Source organism: Salminus brasiliensis, chromosome 7 (genome assembly GCF_030463535.1).
Source record: "Salminus brasiliensis chromosome 7, fSalBra1.hap2, whole genome shotgun sequence".
NCBI classification, from domain to species: domain Eukaryota; kingdom Metazoa; phylum Chordata; class Actinopteri; order Characiformes; family Bryconidae; genus Salminus; species Salminus brasiliensis.
In genome coordinates, this window is record NC_132884.1 from 7,166,633 (window position 1) to 7,188,086 (window position 21,454).

The following is a 21,454-nucleotide window of genomic DNA, read 5'->3' on the forward strand; positions in this document are numbered from 1 at the left end:
AAATGGGCTTGAACGTCCCACACAACGCCTGTGAACTACCCTGAGGAAGTTATAATGCATGACTCATTGCACTTTACACTCACACTGTCTTTTGTGAGAGTAGTAACTTTGTTTGTTGTTTTGAGTGATGAATGAAATGATATGCTATGTCTTATTATTTATAAACTATTGTTGATCTCATTTTTGTTTTTTTTTGTTTTTTTTGCAGAGATAATAGCATTCAAGGTAAGTGAATGCCCGATATCTCATCTGGGTTTTTATGAATGCTTTAAATGTAATTTTAATGCGTTTTACTGAAAATTTGGATATTTATTTTAAGGGTCAGAAAGGAGAACCAGGTGATATTCCTTATGTGAGTATATGGAGAATTGTTCCTTTTGACATAAAAAAATCACTAAAATGTGTGTATTGTCACTGAAACAAAAAAATGATTTCCAAAATGCCAATTTTACTGGAGAGGAAAAAAAAAATTATTTTTAATGTAAGTCGTAAGTAATGTAAGTAAAAATATTTTGTTCCAAGTCATTTAGGAGAATCTCTATTGATAAAGTCATCATGAAATGTTGACATTATGTAAAGAGCAACTAATAAGTTCAAGTTATGTCTTTTTAATAATTATTTTTGCACAGCAGCAATATGCAGATTCAAACCTTGTTATGGATGTGCTGTTCTCCAAGTACTACACATCCTAACTGTGTCCATGTTACTTTTCAGATCGTGGGAGTACCTGGCCGACCTGGACCAATGGTGAGAACATTAGAGGCCTTTCAGACATCTTTCACATTTAACAATTAGCAATATTTTATTATATACTTTACTTGTTTAAGAATGTTGTTTGTTCCTAATTGCTTTTCTCTTCAAAAAAAGGGCCTTCCAGGATCTGTAGGACATCCAGGGTATCCAGGCAGTAAAGGAAGAAAGGTATATTCAGAGATTATTTTTCTATCCTGTTTGCATTTGTATATACATGAACACTGTTAGACTGACAGCACATTTTCTCTTTTTTAAGGGTGTGGCAGGTCCCCCTGGTTTTGATGGGGAACCTGGTTTGCCTGGTATGCCAGGTGAAGCGGGTCCTTCAGGGCAGCCTTCATTACCAGGCGTGAGTGTTTTACCCAGTTTCTCACTCATTTTTCCACCTCAGTTTAGTCTCAGCCAATCCCCACCTACTGACTAGGTCTCCATCTTATACACAATGCTGGAGAAGATTCCTCTGAGACACATGAAGCCGTCTGCTAGTGCAATATCAGAGAAGAAGAGCGCTACCTGCCAGTTATGTTACATTAGCTACCAAACACCATGTATTTTCTAGCACTGTGAGTGATTGTGAGTGGGCCATTTCTCCTATTCTTAGATGGCACCACATTGAAGTTGAACCTATTTCCTATGGGAAGATTCAAGATCATCATCATCATTTCTGTATATACAGAGCTTTTCCCATGCTTAAGGTTATGTAAGAATGGTAGTACAAAATGCATTAAATAGGCATTTATGACATTTGAAAAATCATAGAACAAAGAAAAAACAAAGCAAAACAAACAATGTTGGAGCAGAGAAGCGGCGCCAACTGTTCACAGCGTTTTCTCAGTGGAAAATAGGTTCATGAAGGATTATAAACAAATCTGTAAGAATGTAGGCAGTGCTTGTAGGCATAGTGTAGGGTATTCCCTTATTGCTTCCAGAAATCAGAATTATGAGAACTTTTATATTTTGTTTTGACAAATTATGAAAAAACAAAACAGGCTATGAAATTTGCCAAAAGCCTCCCCTTCACACCATATTAAATGTGTCTAAACCACTTGGGAAATGCCTGTGGGTAGTAGTTTGTGATGGTTTGTTTTATATAGGGAGTTTGGAGGTCTTGGCTTGGAATGCTAGAGCAGAGTTGCTACCATCTGGCAGGGACAATAGGAAAAACAGAAGAGAACAGAAGAACAATTTATACGGCTCAAAGAATGAATCTAAAGTCTATTTAAATATTCTAACGGGTTGAAGTTTAACTTGTGTTGACCTGCAGCACATAGATAAAAGTATATAATGTGTAATTCATGTGTACTTGTTTGCAGAGTCCATTTGCCTCTCATATGGCCTCAGGCTTCCATGATGGGAAACTGGGAATGCCAGGATTAGTCTCTGGATCACCGGTAAGGCCAGTGTGGATTTAGCAATGGTGAAAGTGGTAATTGTAATTCTTAAATATAGCACTGTTTAGTTGTACCACATTATTTTAACATATCCACATGGTCGGACAAAATTGTAGGGATTAACTGGGGATTAATTCATGCCTGAAATAAAATTGATAGAAATATTAATCAAAGCTATATATTTATTTTGTTTTCAGGGTGAACCAGGTCCAAGAGGACATCCTGGGCCAGCGGGTCCACCAGTAAGTCCAACAGTTTTTTCCTAACCTAGGTCTCCAGATCTCTCCTAGATAGCTGGCAGTGCTCCAAGTTCACTGTCCTCTGTGTTTTCCCCCAGGGCCCTACCGGAGCACAAGGAACCCCCGGAGATCCAGGAGAACCTGGATCGATGGTAAGAGAAAATGGTAGCTGATATTTAGCACACCCACTGAACAGTCTAGATGCCGGCAATGTAAAAATAAAACTCATTTATCTGATCACTGACTAGTTTTAGGAAGATGTTGTGAGGAAATAAGATTAAGGTTTTTTTTTATCTGAACAGGGTTCTCATGGCCCAAGGGGTCCAGATGGTCCTCCTGGAAAGCCTGGTCCAGACGTAAGTAGCCCTAACAGCTTTTTATTTTTTTAACCTACGTAACCACCACAAAAGCACAAAAAGAGCTTTTTAGCAATTGAGATGACTGTGTGACTGTGATTAGAGGTCTACATGGGAGGTCCTGCTGCCACCTGCCATATGGAAAGCATGATTATCTGGCCTATTTACTTATTCACCAAAAAACAGAATCATTGTTTGGTAGGCTATGCACAGCTGTGGTGATCTGAAAGCCCTGCCACCTCTGTTGCCTGCAGTTTACATGTTGTTTATGTGATTGGTTGCTTCCCAAGTATGCAGAATGAGATTATTCATTTTGGTTATTTTGCTGTTATTGTTATATATTAATAATATAGCAAATTATTATATATGTTATTTTTTTCACTAATGTCTTATGCTGTTCCTGCCACACAACATTTGCTGCAAAGATTGGGTCCAATGCAGACCTTAAAATTTAAAGTGCAGAAACCTCCACATTATGTAAAGGTTTATTCCAGTGCAATTGTTTTTACTATTATAAACCAAGAATTTTCAAGAGCTCAAGTGGACATTTTGTAAAGCACAACTAATGTTATCTTAATACCATCTACCTAGTTCTCTGTGTCTTCATCATGACCCTTGTACGAGTCTCTTCTTTTTGTGTCAGGGTGAATCTGGACCTCCAGGAAAGATGGGAGAAGTTGGATTTCCAGGCTCTCAGGTAAATTGATGCCTTTATTCTATCATATTCACATGGCGGAGCTCAGTGCATTTCTGTGTAAAAGCACAGAACTGATTCTAAAAGTATGATGCTTGGTTTTAAGGGCCCCCGAGGATTTCCAGGATTACCAGGTCAACCAGGAATGAAAGGCCAAAGGGTGAGCTGAAGGCTTTTTTAACTTTAAAATGTATATGGTTGCATTATGACCATAAAACAACCAGTAAAATGTTAGGGATTACTCCAGTTCAGAACAAGTACTTCAGTTAACCGGCCTCGATTACACTTCAGAAAGAGTCATTGCTTTTGTTTTCTGTAGTGTTTCAACATATTTTATAGTACAGTACATTATAGTTTAGAGTTTACTGAGAAGTTTGAGATTGGCTTCTGACTAAGAGTGACGAAGGGTTAAGTAATTGTTGCATTTCAGAAAATCTAACACCTGAACTGTGCAGACATTTGAACATTAATGGATCTTTTATTATTTCAGGGATACATAGGTTCACAGGGACCCAGAGGAGAGCCAGGTGTTGTTGGATCGAAGGTCAGATACACGTTATACATTCTCCATGTGTGCTCCTTTTTTAAGATGTCATTGTCCTGTCAAAGAAAATGTTATTGAGTAAATGTTGGCATGTTTAATTTCAGGGTGCATCAGGTGTACCTGGGACAATGGGCCCAATTGGTGAACGGGTGTGTAATATAATATGCTTTTGAAAGTAAACATTTTGCACAAAACAAAGCCCTTCTTTATCTTTCCCATAATAATGCTAAACACATTATACTTTTACAGGGTCCAGTTGGAATGCCTGGAGAAAGGGGTCGGATTGGCCCCAGTGGACCTGTGGTAAGTTAAAAGAAAGTCTTTTAACTATAGTATATCATTGCACTGTTGCTATATATCTAAAGTATACTATCGCACTGTTACTGCGTGTCTGTAGTAAATGATTATCTGTAGAATCCATATATTCAACGTTTAGTGTTTTCCTTGTAGGGAAAACGTGGTGCTGCCGGAAATGTTGGAAAACCAGGTCCATTGGTATGATTAAACAGCTTTTTCTATTTTCTGTTTCACTGTCTAAGTAGATACACTGAATACATTTACCCATTTGCAATCCTATATTATAAACCTAAATACACCTTTATTAAAATCACATGTAATCTCAGTTAGTTGTTTTATATTCCACACAGGGTCCCATGGGAATCACTGGAGCTCCAGGTTTTCCAGGTAGCCCAGGCATGAAGGTTAGCATGATCTTCTACATTCATTTATAATTCTCAGTTACTGTTCTACAACCCAACACAATCACAATTAATGAGCTGCATTAAAAGAGTCATTAGTTGTATACGTAAGTTAATTTGTGATTTTGGTTACTGTATTTCTAAAGGGTGAGGCCGGAGCCACAGGCCCGAGAGGCACGAGTGGGCCTCAGGGTCCCAGAGGAGATTCAGGACGTGCAGGTTTACCTGGAGCTCGAGGCAACCAGGTTTGTTTCCTCATGTCCTAACAAACCATGCTGTGGTTCCATGGCATGTGACATTCATTGGCACTGTATGTTTTGACATGTCAATGTGTTTTCACCTCTGTGTTTTTACTTCTAGGGACCACCAGGCACAGATGGTGCCCCTGGAAGCAAAGGACCTTCGGTAAGTCCTCATCTCTTATCTAATGAGGCTATGCACATGAATACTTAAAAAAATAATTTATTGTTAAATGTTTATTTGCAGTATAATGATGGGATGCTTATTGGCAATTCTGAATAGGTGATTTATGTAAATTCTTGTTGTAGGGCACACCCGGTGTGCAGGGTCCAGTTGGACTGATCGGTCAGCCTGGCCCACCCGGACCTCAAGGAACTACTGGACCTGTTGGGGTCAAAGGTCAATTGGTAATGATTTACTATTATATATACACTGTTTAATTGACCCCTGGGACACTTCCTTCAGTTAAAAGGCCCATTAAGTGAAAGAGATTGATGTGTGTAAACATTGTGTCAGATGTCATCTTGAATGTTTGAACGTTTGAAATTGTTATGTAATTTCAGTGATACATTTACAACACATTTGACATAAGATAATGCTAGTTACTCGTATTTGTGTGATCATAGGGTGACCTGGGCTCCCCTGGATTTAAAGGAGAAGCTGGACTTAAAGGAGAAGCTGTGAGTTTTTAAAAATCTGTTTCTTAATATTTGTTAAAGAAGGACTCGTAATATTTGTTACAGTGAAGCTTTACTGAAGTATTTACAGCAGTTACTGAATCATTTAGAGCAGTTACTGAACCATTTGCAGCAATTACTGAATCATTTATAGTAGTTACTGAGTCAGTTATAGCAGTTTCTGAATTGTTTATAGCAGTTACTGGTACATTTACAGCTGTTACGAAATAATTTACAAAAATGCTGAATATTATGCCCTAAAAAGGTTAACCTAATAATCTGCAGTGACTAATCTGATTGTTACAAGGTTGATTGCAAGCTTGTTTGTGTCACAGGGTGCACATGGAGCTCAGGGAGAGATGGGTCCAATGGGAGAGGAAGGGAAACGGGGTCCAAGAGGAGACACAGGAGCGCTGGGGCCACCTGGCCCTCCTGGAGAGAGGGTAAGGGCAGTAAACTGTTGACTTACCTTTGGTGGAATCATTGGATTTAGCCTGACGTGGTTAGAAACATGGCTTATAAAATATAAAGTAGAGCTGGGCAATATGACAATATTTTATCGTATCGTGACCAATTTTGTTATCGCGATAACAATATGCTTCTCTAAACATATTGAGGATACTGTTAGAGCTTAATAAACACTGATCAGCTGCAGGTTTCATTACAAACGGTGTAATCTGAATCTGTCGTTACTGATGTTTTCAGTCTGTGATTACATGCATCATGATAAATATTGTGTATCGCAGAAAAAGTCTTTAAATATAATGATATAGTATTTTTACCATATCACCCAGCCCTATTATAAATGAGAACATGTTGTTGCAGTTATTTAAAATATGGCGTATTCGGTTAGATTATTTATTTTTCCTGTTTTTCCAGGGTGCTCCAGGAAATCGTGGCTTTCCGGGTGCTGATGGGTTACCTGGACCTAAGGTAGGGAAAGTATATTTTATATTTTTGCATATAAAAATGTTTATATTTTATATTTATGTAGTGCAATGTTTAAGTAATATGTTTAGTCCACTGACCACCTTACTGCAGTTAATATAGTGTTATTATAGTTAATATAAACACTATTGAGGCCTATTTCCTACTGTAATTTTACCAGGGTGCTCAAGGTGAGCGTGGCCTTCTAGGCTCTTCAGGGGCTAAAGGTGCTCCTGGGGATCCTGGCCGTCCTGGGGAAGCAGGCATTCCAGGAGCAAGGGTAAGAAAATATCTTTTTTGGCTACATTTACATTTCTACATTAGCCTCAATGTGACACAGATATGTGGTTTTCAGATCTGTGCGGATGCACACATTACATTAAGTAAATCTTCTTAAAGCACTTTAAGTAGTTATCTTTCAATGTAAATCTCTCTCTCTCTCTCTCTATATATATATATATATATGTATATATATATATATATATATATATATATATATATATATATATATATATATATATATATATATAATATATATATAATCACATTAATGAATGTGAATTATCAAGACTAGATCTGAGCAAAAAGTCAGTGAGACTTGAACAATGAGTCTTGTAATGTGTCAAAATGTCAAAATGTGTCACTTTTCAACATGTTTTCTGTCCACTTCTGAAGGGTCTGACTGGTGTTCTTGGACTCCAAGGACCAGAAGGGAAAATTGGACCTCAGGTATCCATGTTGAATAGATTATAAATGAAGTGAGATCCAGCATGACTGTGGTAATCTTAAGGCAGTTTTGATATGAAATGTCTGAAATAAATGCAACTGAAGATTTCAGCGTGTGTATTGTGAACTGTTTTCTGCAGGGAGCCCCTGGAGATGATGGCCATCCTGGTTCTGCAGGGTCCACTGGAATTAGAGGTCCAGCGGGGTCTATGGGTCTGCCTGGTCCAAAAGGCTTCAGTGTAATCAATCCTCCTCCTCCTTGTTGTATATCGTAAATGTAATACTATGCACTGTAAACTAACATGATAGTATTCCTACTTGCCTTTTGTATAATAATACAAGCTTTAATTTACCCTTCGTCAAATTTCAGCATCTGTTAAGTAAGATTGTGTTTGATCTCCAGGGGGATCCAGGAAAAGCAGGAGAGACTGGATCCTCAGGTGCTCCAGGACAGAGAGTGAGTATCATAATAATTACTGCTTCAGTTTATCATAAGACAGAGAATGGAAAATAGAAAACAGTTGGTAATAAAATGTATACAATAAACACATTTATAAAAAAACTCTTCTCTTCTCACTCTTATAGGGTGTCAATGGGAAAGATGGAGAGGAGGGGGCTGCTGGGGCTGCTGGACCACCTGTGAGATGCTTTATGTATCACTGTACTAATTAAATGTGTTTTTCCAGCAGATTTACCATTGTAATCAATCTCTATCTGCTTGTTTCCAGGGTACTGCAGGAAAGAGAGGAGAGCAGGGTCCTCCTGGGTTGACAGGTTTTCAGGTATGTAAAATAAATTAACCCCTTAAAATTCCATTCTAAAGCTTATTATTCAGACAATGATCACAATACAGTTGATTTATTCTGAAGGTACAGAAGTACTGTATGTATAAGCTGTGTAGACCCAACGATGGGTCTTGGCCATGTTAGACGTTGAAGATTGATAGTTGATAATGCATGTATTTAAGTAGTGGTGAGCAGAGCAAAGCAACCAACACATTAGGCATGGTTAATTTTTAATCCCTATACCTACCTCCCATAGGCTGCCATTGCATCCATTGCTGACAAAAGAAATAAACATGAACCCAGACATGGGTTGGATGGGTATACAGCCCCCCAGCATTAAGCTGGCGAGGAGTGGGACTGTGTTTTCTGGAATGATGTTGCTCCAGCCAATACTTTTCGGGGGAGTTGGGGATAAGGTGTGGTGGTAATTATTAAACACCCTGACCTCACTAATGCTCTTGTGTAATCAAAGTACAATCAAATCCTCACAGCAGTATTCCAGTCTAGTAGAAAACCTTCCCTGGACTGCAGAGACAGTTACACTAACAAACGCATGATAAACTCTTTTTAATTCCTTTGATTTCAGAAGAAACAATGAATGAGCTGGTATCCTAATACATTTGTCCAGATTGTGTATATCTGTGTCAAAATAAGAATATCTTGTTAAGGAGTCTTCATCAAGTGTGGATTTTTTTTCAGCATGATAAAACTGAAATATGATGTATGTAGTGTGTTGATTAATACATGTTTTGAATTTAAATTATCAATCATTATTGAAGGCTTTTATCACTTCTTTCTTTGAGTTGCTTTGCTGTTATAGCATTGAAGCAAAGTCCACCAGTGGAGGCTGTACCTGATCCTGACTAGCTCTTGTCATTAGTAGTTTATATGCTTCAAAAGATAAAATGCTCTACTTAAAAAAATCTATTATATTATTTTTTCCACGTTAGGTTGTGCCCTGCTCTCCACTACATACATGTAGAGCTGGGCTAATGTTATGTAAAACAAATAGTGTAGAGTGATGACGTTGGTAATAGTAACTTGGTGATCATTAATTGGATTGACTGTTTGCCTACATGCAGCTCCTTAAATTTGAGTTGTAAAGTTTTTGCTGCTTTGCAGGGTTTACCAGGACCTGCAGGCCCACCTGGAGAGTCAGGAAAACCAGGTGATGAGGTGAGTCTACTGCTTTTAGTTTACGGTACATTTTTTGCTGCATACTGTAAATGTTCTTCCATGGACTATCATGACTTTGTTTTCCTTTCAGGGAGTCCATGGTGAAGCAGGCTCTGCTGGTCAAACTGGTCCAAGAGTAAGCTTATACTAAGTCTATACTAAGAGAACACAACGCACTGTTTACTCCACAGTATTACTGACAACTCATTACTCACATAACAGGGTGAGCGTGGAACCCCAGGAGAGAGAGGAGATCCAGGGCCCAATGGCCTACCTGGGCCTAAGGGCAGTCCAGGAACACCCGGCCCTGATGGTCCAAAGGTAAGTCTATCAGACTTTATATCAAGTACATGAACAGTATCTCTCTCTTTCTGCGTTCTGTTTGTTCTGTGCTGTGTATTGCTTATACACAACAAAATATTGAGCACAAGTATTCACATTGATCCCTTTAATCTAATCTGCATACAAATGAGAGCATATGTAAGTGCCTGGAATGACCTACAAACTACAAATGGAAACTTGAGTGCAAATGATAAATGAGCTTCAGCTGTGTGGGAACAAGCACCCACACACTAGTCTCTTATTTACATATAATTTGCAAATTGCACGTCCCTCATATTCATACGTTTTTGTAAATGAGAAGTAGTAAATACAGCCACTGTAGCTATCCAAACATCAACACAGCATTTTTGGCAAATTCTAATGTACATACAAAATAAAATCATCAGTATGGCCTGTGTAACAATTTGGCTGTTGCACAGGCTCAGTTTCACAAGGTCTTAAGTAGGTAGTTAGAAACTATGAAAAAAGAAGTGTATTTAATGAAAAGAACACTTTGCCAACTGTGAAGCTTGGCATCTATCATTCTTTGGGTTGTGCTGCTGCCATTGCCACTGGCGGTATTGCACAAGTGGAGGAGAAAACGGATTACACACAATACCAGCAAATCCTGGATGCAAGTATCAGACTATCTGTTTTGCAAAGTGCAGACCACACTCTCTTTGGGCTAAGGCAAGGAAGGAGAACTCGAGAAACTTGGGCTGGATTTCTGGGTGGCACTGAGCTGATGAGACCCGAGGCCAGACTTCCTCTGCTCTGCCAAGCGGAGACCAAGCATAAATTAGAATAGAAGGACGAGCTGGGGTGGTGGAGAAGTGCAAATTTTGTGATGAGAAGGAGAGGAGAGAGGAGTTTTTTTTTATAATTTTCATATAGTACATAGTAATGTAGAGGAGTTTGGGTGTGTTCTTTCTCCCAGTTATTACATAACTAACAGGATGATTTAAAAACTCCAAATCCTCTACGGACTACCTGAAGAGACTATCTGAAGTTTGTGTGCCCAAATGTTCATGCACAACTATATTTAAATAAAACCCTAAATTATGCAGGCTTGAGCCAATGAAATAAAATTATTTAGCGGGCCAATGTGTCATTGGCGTTCCTCCATGTCATAGATCTATTCTTTAATCTGCAATCACAAACATTTCTGATTTGTAAATATATATGTTGCTCTGCACTCTTCAGGGTAATGCGGGGCCAGCCGGGACAGTAGGAGAGCCTGGTCCACCTGGGCTTCAGGGAATGCCTGGAGAACGAGGCATCTCAGGACCCGCTGGACCTAAAGGAGAACGTGTAAGTGAGATTGTGTGTGTAACTGAAGAATTTGATATTAAAGACTAAAGATTAAAGCTCCAAGTAATAGTAAAAAATATTAATAAATATGAATGCATTCATTAGTTCACTATACATGACACTGTCTGGTTTTAAAACTCTGTGTCTGATTCTTTTAGGGTGCGTTTGGTGAGAAAGGAGCAGAGGGAACTGCTGGAAATGATGGTGCTCGAGTAAGTAACATGGAGAGCAAACATCCAAACACAGTTGAAGACACATAAACTATAGTCATTTGTTTAAAATCTGTGTGAAGAAACAATGCTAAACAACAATGCTAAAGAGTAACTATACTTATTTCTGTAGGGTCTTCCTGGACCCATTGGACCCACTGGACCAGCTGGACCATCTGGGGAAAAGGCAACTATCCTTCTTTATTTATTAATTTATTATTTACTAACCCTGCCAGTGGTTTATACTTTGGACACATGCATTACTTTCTGTTTCAGCATATCGTATTTATTGGTTCTCCTACATCTTTGATTTCAGGGTGAAGCAGGCCCCAGAGGGCCTCCTGGACCACAGGGTGCCAGAGCATCGGCTGTAAGTGTGCCATTGTCTATGCATCAAGGCTTTCTATATGCTTCTAACTCAGTGGCCAGTTCTAATCATGGAGGGCTGGATTCCTGCACAGTTGCGTGCTTTTCAGACACGCCTGTTTCAACTCACCTGTTAATTGCCAGGTTTAGTAGGTCTGTTAGAGTACAGAAATCAGCAAACTGTTCTGGACTCTGGCCCCCGTTGCCCACCCCTGTTCAAACCTATCCATTGACAGATATAAGTTATAAAAAGAAGTAATGATGAGCTTGTGTTACCCTGTTGTGCATTTTAGGGTTCTCCTGGTGAGCCTGGTCCTACTGGTGCTGTTGGTTTTCCTGGACCTCCTGTGAGTATGTCTACCAATGGATCCACCCATCCATCAATTCCCCCATCTTTAAAAGTATATTTGAAAAGTGGATTGCCTATTTAATTGATCTGAATGGCCGTGTTATTGTTTGCTCTTTTCGACAGGGTCCAGATGGTCAGCCTGGTGTGAAAGGTGAGCCAGGAGAGCCAGGTGGAAAGGGTGAGGCTGGGGCTCCAGGCCCTCAGGGAATGGCTGGAAAACCTGGACCTCAGGTGGGTCAGGAGATGTCATCTGCTTTAAACTTTACTATTAGGATTATTAAACCAGAGAATGAAAAAAAGGCCTTGAGGCCCAGATGGGACTAAATGTCCATATTCACGAGAACATTTGTTAAATGTTTGAACAATTTATGATAGTCATGTATATGTGTATAAAACTTGTGTTTTTGTTGTTGTTCCGTAGGGTGCAATTGGTGTAGCTGGACTGAAAGGAGGCAGAGGAACTCAGGGGGCTGCTGTAAGTCTTACCACAGTCGTTCCTGAGGATAATCTCAGAAATGATATTCCCACATCTCAACCCATACTCTTTCTGTGTGTGTCATCAGGGCCCCAGTGGTTTCCCTGGATCTCCAGGAGGAGTAGGCCCACCAGGCTCTGCTGTGAGTTTCTCAATAGTAGAACTTGTGCTTATAAGTTCTTTAAAAAATATCCAGTGCTGGAAGTTGAAAGACGTTTGATTAAAAGTTTTGGATGTTTTTAATCACTTTTAATCAAAATAAAAAACAAAAATGAGTGCAGAAGGATGTTATGTGGACTACAACTTAATCTTTCCTGTGTTGTTTTCCAGGGTCCCACTGGGGAGCCTGGTCCACAAGGTACCCCAGGAAAGCAGGGTCCACATGGACTGAGAGGAGAACCAGGAGCTCCTGGACGTCAAGGGGAGCGTGGAAACCCTGGACCTGCTGGAAGCCCTGGAGATAAAGCAGATTCTGGAGAAGATGGACCACCGGTAAACTAAATGGAGTAGACTTTGACACATGCAAGCTCTTTTGACTTTAAAATGTAATTAAAAATATTAACTGGTAAGTTTATTTACCAGTGATGCCACAGCCATCAGGGATTGGTTGTGTCTTAACTGGGGAGAAAATTGCATAATAATTACATAACATTTACATTTACATTTACGGCATTTAGCAGACGCTCTTATCCAGAGCGACTTACAAAGTGCTTTGCTAATTACCCAAGAAAAGCCTTAGCTAGTTAGAATAGACTAATAATTCAAAAGATACCTCTAAGCTTTAGACATTGCTTAACACAATACAATAAGGCGACCATAAAACTATTCGTCCAAGTACTCTCTGAAGAGGTGGGTCTTCAGTTTGCGTTTGAAGACAGCGAGCGACTCGGCCGTTCGGACACCCAGGGTCAGCTCGTTCCACCACTTTGGTGCCAGGACAGAAAAAAGCCTGGACGCTTGTCTTCTGCGGAGGGATGGCGGGTCGAGCCGAGCCGTACTTGAAGCTCGAAGGGCTCTTGGTGTGGATCGGCTTTTGACCATTGCCATCAGATACGGAGGGGCTGGTTCGTTCTTGGCTTTGTATATAAAAAAGCAATAATTTACATAAAAAAGCAAAAATAACAGATTGCCAGCAATAAGGTTAAAGGGCAGAATGCCAGATTTATAGGCATTTGTAGCAACAGTCTGTTGTAGTTCTCTCAAATTGTTTCTTTGTATTTACTGAAGATCTGATTCCTGATGGCAGCAGTTTAAATTCTGTAGTGTTATTCAGGGCCAACCAGGTGAAAGGTTATAGACTGACAACACTGAGCGTGCATTTTACTTCCAGAAGACAAAAAGCCCCTGATGCAAACAGGAACTGAAAAGGGTTGCATCACCAGGGAAGACAGACAGACATCAGGGAGCCATTGATTGCAGAGGAAATATTAAACATGACAAACATGACATTATCAAGCAGTACCTTTGCTCCAGTGGATTTCTCTTTCTGGTTTATGGTTCCTAACTTTCACCCAATTGTCTTGAATTGAACTTGCAGTGCTGCTGTCCAGTTACTTACATACTGCAGTAGTGAAGTATGCTGACATACAGAGCTATTACAGAATTACACTAGTGGGTTTTATCCACCACTTGTGTGAATTCTGTCAATAGCAGAAAAATGCTGATGGAAACAGTGTAATGGGAGTGAAACTCACACGTTTAACACAATGCAAATCTTACCTGATTTGAGAACTGTGTGAATTTATTGGCCATTGACCACAGGAGGTTTCACTATTCATTTTCTGAGCACCTTAATCTTAACTCTTGATCTCATCTTAACTACAGTAAAACCACTTTGTTATTAGTATCAGTAATGTGACATATAATGTGACAGCTGACTTTCTTTAACTATTTTTATAGTGTGTTCTTATAATCTTATAATATGTCTGGCCTTTTGACCTCCAGCTACAAGTCGTTTGGAGTTGGATTGGGTGTGTGAAAGTTGAGAAATGCTAAACTGTGGAATGGTGCTTCTCTCTGGCGTGTCTTTTCTTTAAAAAAGTAACTAGGTTCTTTCGTTGATTCCCCATTAAATCCATCAGGGTCCACCAGGTCCTCCAGGACCTGCAGGAACCACAGGACAAAGGGGGTTGGTGGGTCTACCTGGTATGAGAGGAGAGCGTGGTATGGGGGGTCTTCCTGGACCTGCTGTAAGTATGACGTCACACTAAATTCTATGCCAAACACTTACTTTCCACCTGACTGTATATGTTGGATAATGTACATGACGTAGAGCATATCTTTCAGAAATTTGTGGCTAGTGTATAGATGCGGCTATCAGAGATAACCTGACCCTTTGCAGAGCCCTACTCCCTTGGATTTTGGAGCATTGCAGTTAATGAGAGCAGGGTGGACATATAGTGTATACGAAACAATGTCAGTAAAGGTTAAAGAAAAAGGTTTCCATTGTGCATCTGAATGCGATTAGAACTAAACAAAGTTAAAGATAGAGCCTAAAACCTACAGATCACAGTCACAAAGTGGGGAACCTCTTCAGTTAACTTGTAGGTTACATAGAAAGGGGTTAACAATAGCAAAGAAAGAATTTCTTAGCTAGGCAGTAGTTAACTTGGGAAAGATGGGGGGCAGTTTAATTATAGTTAGGTGTATTGAATTGGCAATGTGTTCTTTCATACTGTTTTTTAAACTCAGTTCAGATACCTTCTCTTTTTGTGTGATTAAAAAGCTCGCACACAACATTGCAGCATATTGCAACTTTCAGAATGCTTGTCAGATGGGCCCGGGTATAACTCCGATAGCGAACAAGTGATCTGCAGAGGCCAGAGAGCAACCACTACATCAACAGCAACTTCAGCAGAGCAGTGCGGCAGAGTTAAATGTGGTAGATTCTTGCAGATTATTTAAATATATAAATTAAACACAATAAAAATATGAATTCCTCCCTGCTGCAGACACACATGGGTGACAGTTAAACAATCATAACAGTAGGGGGGCTGCAGCACCCTTAGCACCCCCACTTCCAGCTTTCCTGGCAGTGCATGGCCCATTGGCCACAACCAATAAGCAATAAAAAAATCTAATTTAAGAAACATATCACTTGAAATAAAGTTAATGGGCATTAATTAGGTATTCTAAGTATGTGCTTGACTAGCCTCAAGTCACAGTCAGGAGATGCAGTGCTTCTCTTCTGAACCACATGTGGTGATTAGCTTGATGATTATGATGATGATTATTAGCATTTGGAGAACATTAGTGGCGTTTTAGAAACACGCAATGACTTTTTTTAAGAAGACAGACTTTCTTTAACTTGTTTTTTGGTTCTTGAAAAAGTTTAGAAGAATTTAGTGTTCAGTGCTTTTCTCAGTATGGTCAGCAAACATGTGTGATTTTCCCTTCAGGGTGCACCTGGAAAGCCAGGCACTACAGGCCCTCAGGGAACTAAAGGTGCTTCAGGCCCTGTTGGCCTGCCTGGATCAACTGGACCTCGTGGGGATGCTGGCCCAGAGGTTTGGCCTGTTAATCTCCGATAGTTTATTCAGTTGCATTTTAATGAAATTATGTGTATTATTTTACACTGTGTTTTGTCTTGTTTTGAAAGGGTCTCTCTGGACAAGATGGCGTTCCTGGAGCCGATGGTACCATTGGAATCAAAGTAAGCATAAAGTCAGAACCCAGTGAAAGTGAACTATAAAATAAATATAATGCTGAATGATTGATGAGGTAAAGTGAGGATGAAAATAGAGTAAAGTGGACTTCCTCTCTCACTAGCACTTCTGAAGTGAATGGTGATTTGCAATCGTGTGTTGATTATTCTCAGGGGGACAGAGGAAATGCAGGTGCTGAGGGTCTGGCCGGAACCCAGGGTGCCCAAGGACCACCAGGACCAGTAGGAACATCTGGAGGTCCAGGACTAAGAGGAGAAGTAGTATGTTATCTGAGCTACACAATATCTGTAGCCTATATTGTTCTTCTCTTTTTACAGTTCCATTTGCAGATCTTGCCTTATGGCCCTATGGACCTTATCGACATATTGTTCACTTTTTTATTACAGGGCTCAAGAGGTCCACCAGGCCCAGCTGGCCAGCCAGGCTCCAGAGGCAAAAAGGTTAGCGATCTGTATAAACATTACCAGATATTCTGTACAACAAAAAACAAACTGAATGTGGACACAGTGTTATATGGGTTTGTTTTTTTTCCCCCTCAGGGACCTCAAGGACCTTTGGGAGACAAAGGAGACAAAGGTGATTCTGGTGAGAGAGGTCAGAAAGGTCACCGTGGATTTACTGGACTGCAAGGCTTACCAGGAACAACTGTGAGTATACAATGGAGCACACATTGTTCACCACCTCTTGTCTGTAGTCTGACTCAAGAAGATCAGTAGAGATGATCTTGACACTTAGTCTTCTCCTCTAAACAAAGGGTGCTACAGGAGATGCAGGAGCAAGAGGGATCACTGGACCTAGTGGACAAAGAGTAAGTACCTGTTATTTCCAAATCACAAAGCTTTACCACGTTTAAGTGTTGGTGAGCTTTGTTTTACTCCTCATGCTATGAAGTGTATATGGGCAATGTAAAACTGCTGATAACTTGAATTCATATATTACCAGGGAATTCCAGGGCCTGTTGGACCTATTGGTAAAGAGGGTGAAATGGGTCTCCCCGGAGCAATAGGGCCGCCTGGAACTCGGGGTGTTCCTGGAGACATTGGACCGGAGGTGAGCAATCATGAAACACATGCTACATGAAAATTCCTAATTCAGTAGACCTCAAAAGTCAAAGACCGCATAACGTTAATGTAGCTAGCAATTAGTGTAAGCTTATACCCCAACAGTTAGCGTCATGTAACCTGCATAAGCAGTGGTATGGGAAAAATGTAGGCTTCAACTGGCTGCTACTAAGGTTTTTAGCTATGCAATATATGTTTGTCCATTCTTACACAAAGCAGTATGTCATACAGTGCAGTAAACCATGTAAGCAAATACATTTATAATAATTTAAAAACTTAACTATCGCTTTTAACTTTGTTATTGTTCTCTATTTAGGGTCCTCAAGGAGAACCTGGCCCTCCTGGCCCTCCCGGTGCCCCCGGCCCCCCAACCGCTGCTGTGGACGACCTTTTTGGCACAATACTTGACTATGATGGCGAATCTGAGCCTGAGGCCCCACCCCCTCCAGAGTTCAATGAGGATGAGGCAAGACCTAATAACAACTCAGCTGTGGTTCAGATGGACAGCGGGGTCCATGTCTCGCTGAAGGCTCTGGGCAGTCAGCTGGACAGCTTGCGCAGCCCAGACGGCAGCCGGGAGCACCCAGCACGTACCTGCCAGGACCTGAAGCAGTGTTACCCACTGAAGAAAAGCGGTAAGGAGCAGGTGCAAAGGAATGCTATAGAGTGCTTTCTAAAGGCTAGGCTGATTCACTGTCAATTAAGTCAACAGTGAGTCCACTGTGGGATAGTTAGTGACATCTAGTTTTTATGGCTACAGAGAGGATGTACTGTAGTAGGTCATTGGAGCACTTAAGCAATTCTGGAGATAATACTGTAAAAGCAGAGTGCATAAATATTTACACCTAAAACTCACACAGTGCACAAAAGCTTCCTGACAAGTCTCATACACTATATGCAAAAGTATTGGGACATTCTGCTCAATCATTATTTCTTCCAAAATGAAAGGTATTACTAGAAGTACTGGATGGAGCACCATCAGTGGGCAGACTTTAGCATTTTACCATAATTCTACATTGTACGTTTGATTTAACTCATCATCTAATTACCATGGTGTTTATGTGCCTCCAGAATGCAAACTGAATCCCTTATAAAAAGCTCTTAAAAAAGCATAACCCCTTACAAACTTCTGTTACCAAAGATTAGCCCCACCAGTTTGTACAGAAGTCCCTGTATTAGTGTAGTAATATGCTTTAGTGTGTAACAATCCTTGGAGTGTTAAGGGGTCAAAGGTATTACCATAAACACTAAAGTTTCAGTTATTAATATTAAAGATTAGCAGTCATTAAGTAAATTAGTTGGTCACCCCTTATAAAACTAATATGCAAGTTATGTAGTTAAGAGAGTGAGGAATGGAAGTGTATAGCTGTTTAACCTGGTCCTTACTGTTTACCAGGATAAACACCTTAAGGCAAAGCTGTATTTAGAGTTTGTCTAAATGCATGTTTAGGCTTGGCTCTGAATCTATTGCATATGCATGAATACACCCTCACCCCCCTTTTTCTAATTGCGTTACAGGTAACTACTGGGTGGACCCTAATGAGGGAAGTTCAAAGGATGCCATCCAGGTCTACTGCAACTTGGAGACCGGTGAGACGTGCATCTCTGCCAACCCCTCCAGCATTCCCCGCAAGACCTGGTGGAGTTCACGCTCTAGTATGCCTAAACCTGTGTGGTACGGAGCCACCATGAACAGAGGAGCCAAGGTCAGTAAAACGTTCATAAACTACAGTAGGACTGTCCTATACTTAGATGGAACAGTCTAACGAGGCAGTGTGTTGATGTCACCAGAAAAGATCTTCCTCTTGCAATTGCAGCACGACACTTGTGTGCTTTTTCATTTCTACACGGAAATTAATTCTATTTATGAAAACGCACATTTACCAACAAACTTCCAACTTGCTTCCTCGAAATTGCTTCGAAAATTGGCTGAAATGCAGCCTACCTTGCCTGCAGCCCAGGCTTTGGAATGCAGCTAAAGTAAAGAACAATGTCCAGGTTCAAATAATGTCAAAAAGTGAAAACCGGCAAAAATGGAGGTACAAAAATACAAGGTTTTACGTGCCTATTACAGTTACGTGCACATGTAATATTTTCACACCTATATTATTTGAATTATTCTCTTGGTGGTGGTAATATAACATTATTTTGAGAATAAAGAGAACAGCAGAGAGCCAGACTGGTACAGCCTCTGAACAACAGGGTTAGTTTAATTTTTTTAGCTTTCACAAATTTACGAATATGCTTTCCTGGAATAAATTGTATTACACGAATAAATTGTGTAACAGCCCCTCAGTCTATTACATGTAATCTTGCTTATTCAGTGAGTTATAATGTTTGCAACCTCTCCACTTTTGGCTAAATTGGTCATGAACGGTACGTGCTAGAAACAAAGCCTGGGTTTCTGTTTATAGCAGAGATATGCAGATGTGCACTTAAAATATTCAGCAAAACCCTGTTGTGCCCTGTTCTCTCCTTTCTACACATTCAGTTCTTGTGATGTATTTCCTCTTGTATATCTTTACCTTTCTTGACTTGTTCTGACACATTGATAATGTTCTTTTCAGTTTACCTACGGCAACAAAGAGGATTCACTCAGCACAGTGTCCATACAGCTGAGGTTCCTGCGTCTCCACTCTAAGGAAGCAGTGCAGACGCTCACTTACCACTGTAAAAACAGCGTGGCCTACAAGGACGAGAAGAACAGCAACCTTAAGAAAGCTGCTATACTGAAATCAGCAGATGGGCTGGAAATCAAAGCACACAGCAACAACCGGCTGAAGTACACCGTCACTGAGGACAGCTGCATGGTAGGGGACGAAGTTACATTTATACAGTGTTGCTAAACTAGAAAAATGCAGGAGGTGCTAGCCAGTGGCTATGTGGTCGCAAGCCTGAAACTGTTGTTGTTAAGTGGTTGCTATGATATCCCAGATAGTTGATATAGTGTTGTTAAGTGTAACCTATGACATTGCTACGTCAATTGCAATGAAGTTGCTTGTTTTTTGCAATAGGGTTGCTAGGTGGTCGCTAGGTTTTTGCTAAGGTGTTGCTAATTGGTTGGTTGCTTGTCGTTACTGTATCCCAGGCAGTTGCTATGGTGACACAGGTGGTTGCTAGAGTATTGCCAAGTGAATTCAAATAATAAATAAAAGTAATAGTTAAATATGACCTATTGTGCTTATTAACAAAACAGTGGTTTAAAAAGTTTAGAATCGCCTTCAACAGTATTGTCTGCATGCCTCTCCAACTGTTAAGCATAGGGGGGTGGATTGATCATGCATGGGGTTTGTGTTGTAGCCAGTGACACAGGAATCATATCATGTCTGTTGATACTTCATTAAACATTACATCTAGTATTGTGTTGTATTGTATAGCATATGGCTATATCATACGCTATATGGACAAAAGTATTGAGACACCTGCTCCTTTACTCTTTCTTCTGAAATCAGGGGTATTAAACTGTCACTGATGCATTTTAAAAACATTGAACATATGGTGTATGAGCTTGTGGTTAAGAGTGTTGAGAATTGATTTATTCACATTTTGTGAATCTTTACACGCTCTAATTTATGAGCATGTGTAGCTTCTGTTTAGGGGATATCCAGCCGGGTCTTATTCTGTTGTCTCTGTGATTGTGCTCCTCAGAAATCCAATGGCGAGTGGGGAAGGACTGTGTTTGAGTATCGCACGCAGAAGCCATCTAGGCTGCCCATCGTGGACCTGGCTCCAGTGGATGTGGGCGGTGCAGATCAGGAGTTTGGTATCGACATCGGCCCAGTGTGCTTCTCATGAAACAAAGAAGCATCGCTGTGATTCTGCCTTTACCTGCGGATACTGTACAACAAGCTACAACCGACCAGCGTTAGGACTTCAGCTCTATTATACAGTATTTATTGTTCCAGACCATTCAGAAGTGCCTTCACCAGCATCATGAGCCACAGCAGTATTCCCCTCCTTTATTCTTCTTTATTAAGGAATTCCACTAGCTTGGGGTATATGAATATATGAGAGACAGTGTGGACTTTTTAATAATTTATGTCTTGATCATAATCCATGTGCCCTTTGCACTGCTGTGTAATATCATTAAAAAGAGCATCACTTTGAATTGAAGACGTACAGATGAGTAATATATTTTCACGTCAGGGCCGCTGCTGCGGTTGCTCTCTGTTTGGATGTTAGATTGTTGGTTGTATCATGTTAAGGTGCTACATAAAGGTGCTACTTAGATTAACTAAAGGATTAAAGGGAATGCAAAAGTATGTTTTATTGTGTTCCTATGGAGAGGACATTTGCCCTTTTTTGACTCCCACAGGAAGCCCCTCCTTTCCCACTCTTTCTTTGTGTACATGTTATTTGTGCTACCTCTGAGAGATGCCGTTTCTGTCGATAAAGGACCTTTTGACTGACCTTTCATTCACAAGTGAACATTAATAGGTTTTTGTTTTCTATCACTTACTGACCATACAGTGTCTCATTAAAGAATGATTG

The 21,454-nt window shown here is 40.2% G+C and overlaps 1 protein-coding gene across 1 annotated transcript; it reads left to right on the top strand.

The window, feature by feature from the left end:
* Positions 1–1,806: 1,806 nt before the first annotated feature.
* col5a2b (collagen, type V, alpha 2b) lies at positions 1,807–21,393 on the top strand. The gene is made up of 48 exons (XM_072682965.1): positions 1,807–1,812; positions 2,067–2,144; positions 2,342–2,386; positions 2,482–2,535; positions 2,686–2,739; positions 3,383–3,436; positions 3,540–3,593; positions 3,924–3,977; positions 4,082–4,126; positions 4,227–4,280; positions 4,428–4,472; positions 4,625–4,678; positions 4,822–4,920; positions 5,036–5,080; positions 5,224–5,322; positions 5,542–5,595; positions 5,928–6,035; positions 6,472–6,525; positions 6,701–6,799; positions 7,195–7,248; positions 7,386–7,484; positions 7,649–7,702; positions 7,831–7,884; positions 7,974–8,027; positions 9,153–9,206; positions 9,298–9,342; positions 9,429–9,527; positions 10,731–10,838; positions 10,997–11,050; positions 11,181–11,234; positions 11,364–11,417; positions 11,707–11,760; positions 11,886–11,993; positions 12,184–12,237; positions 12,326–12,379; positions 12,568–12,729; positions 14,319–14,426; positions 15,636–15,743; positions 15,836–15,889; positions 16,055–16,162; positions 16,289–16,342; positions 16,442–16,549; positions 16,657–16,710; positions 16,845–16,952; positions 17,280–17,598; positions 18,482–18,669; positions 19,531–19,773; positions 20,612–21,393. Exons 1-48 carry the CDS (start codon positions 1,807–1,809, stop codon positions 20,756–20,758), a joined length of 3,969 nt encoding a protein of 1,322 aa, XP_072539066.1. The 3' UTR covers positions 20,759–21,393.
* Positions 21,394–21,454: the final 61 nt, after the last annotated feature.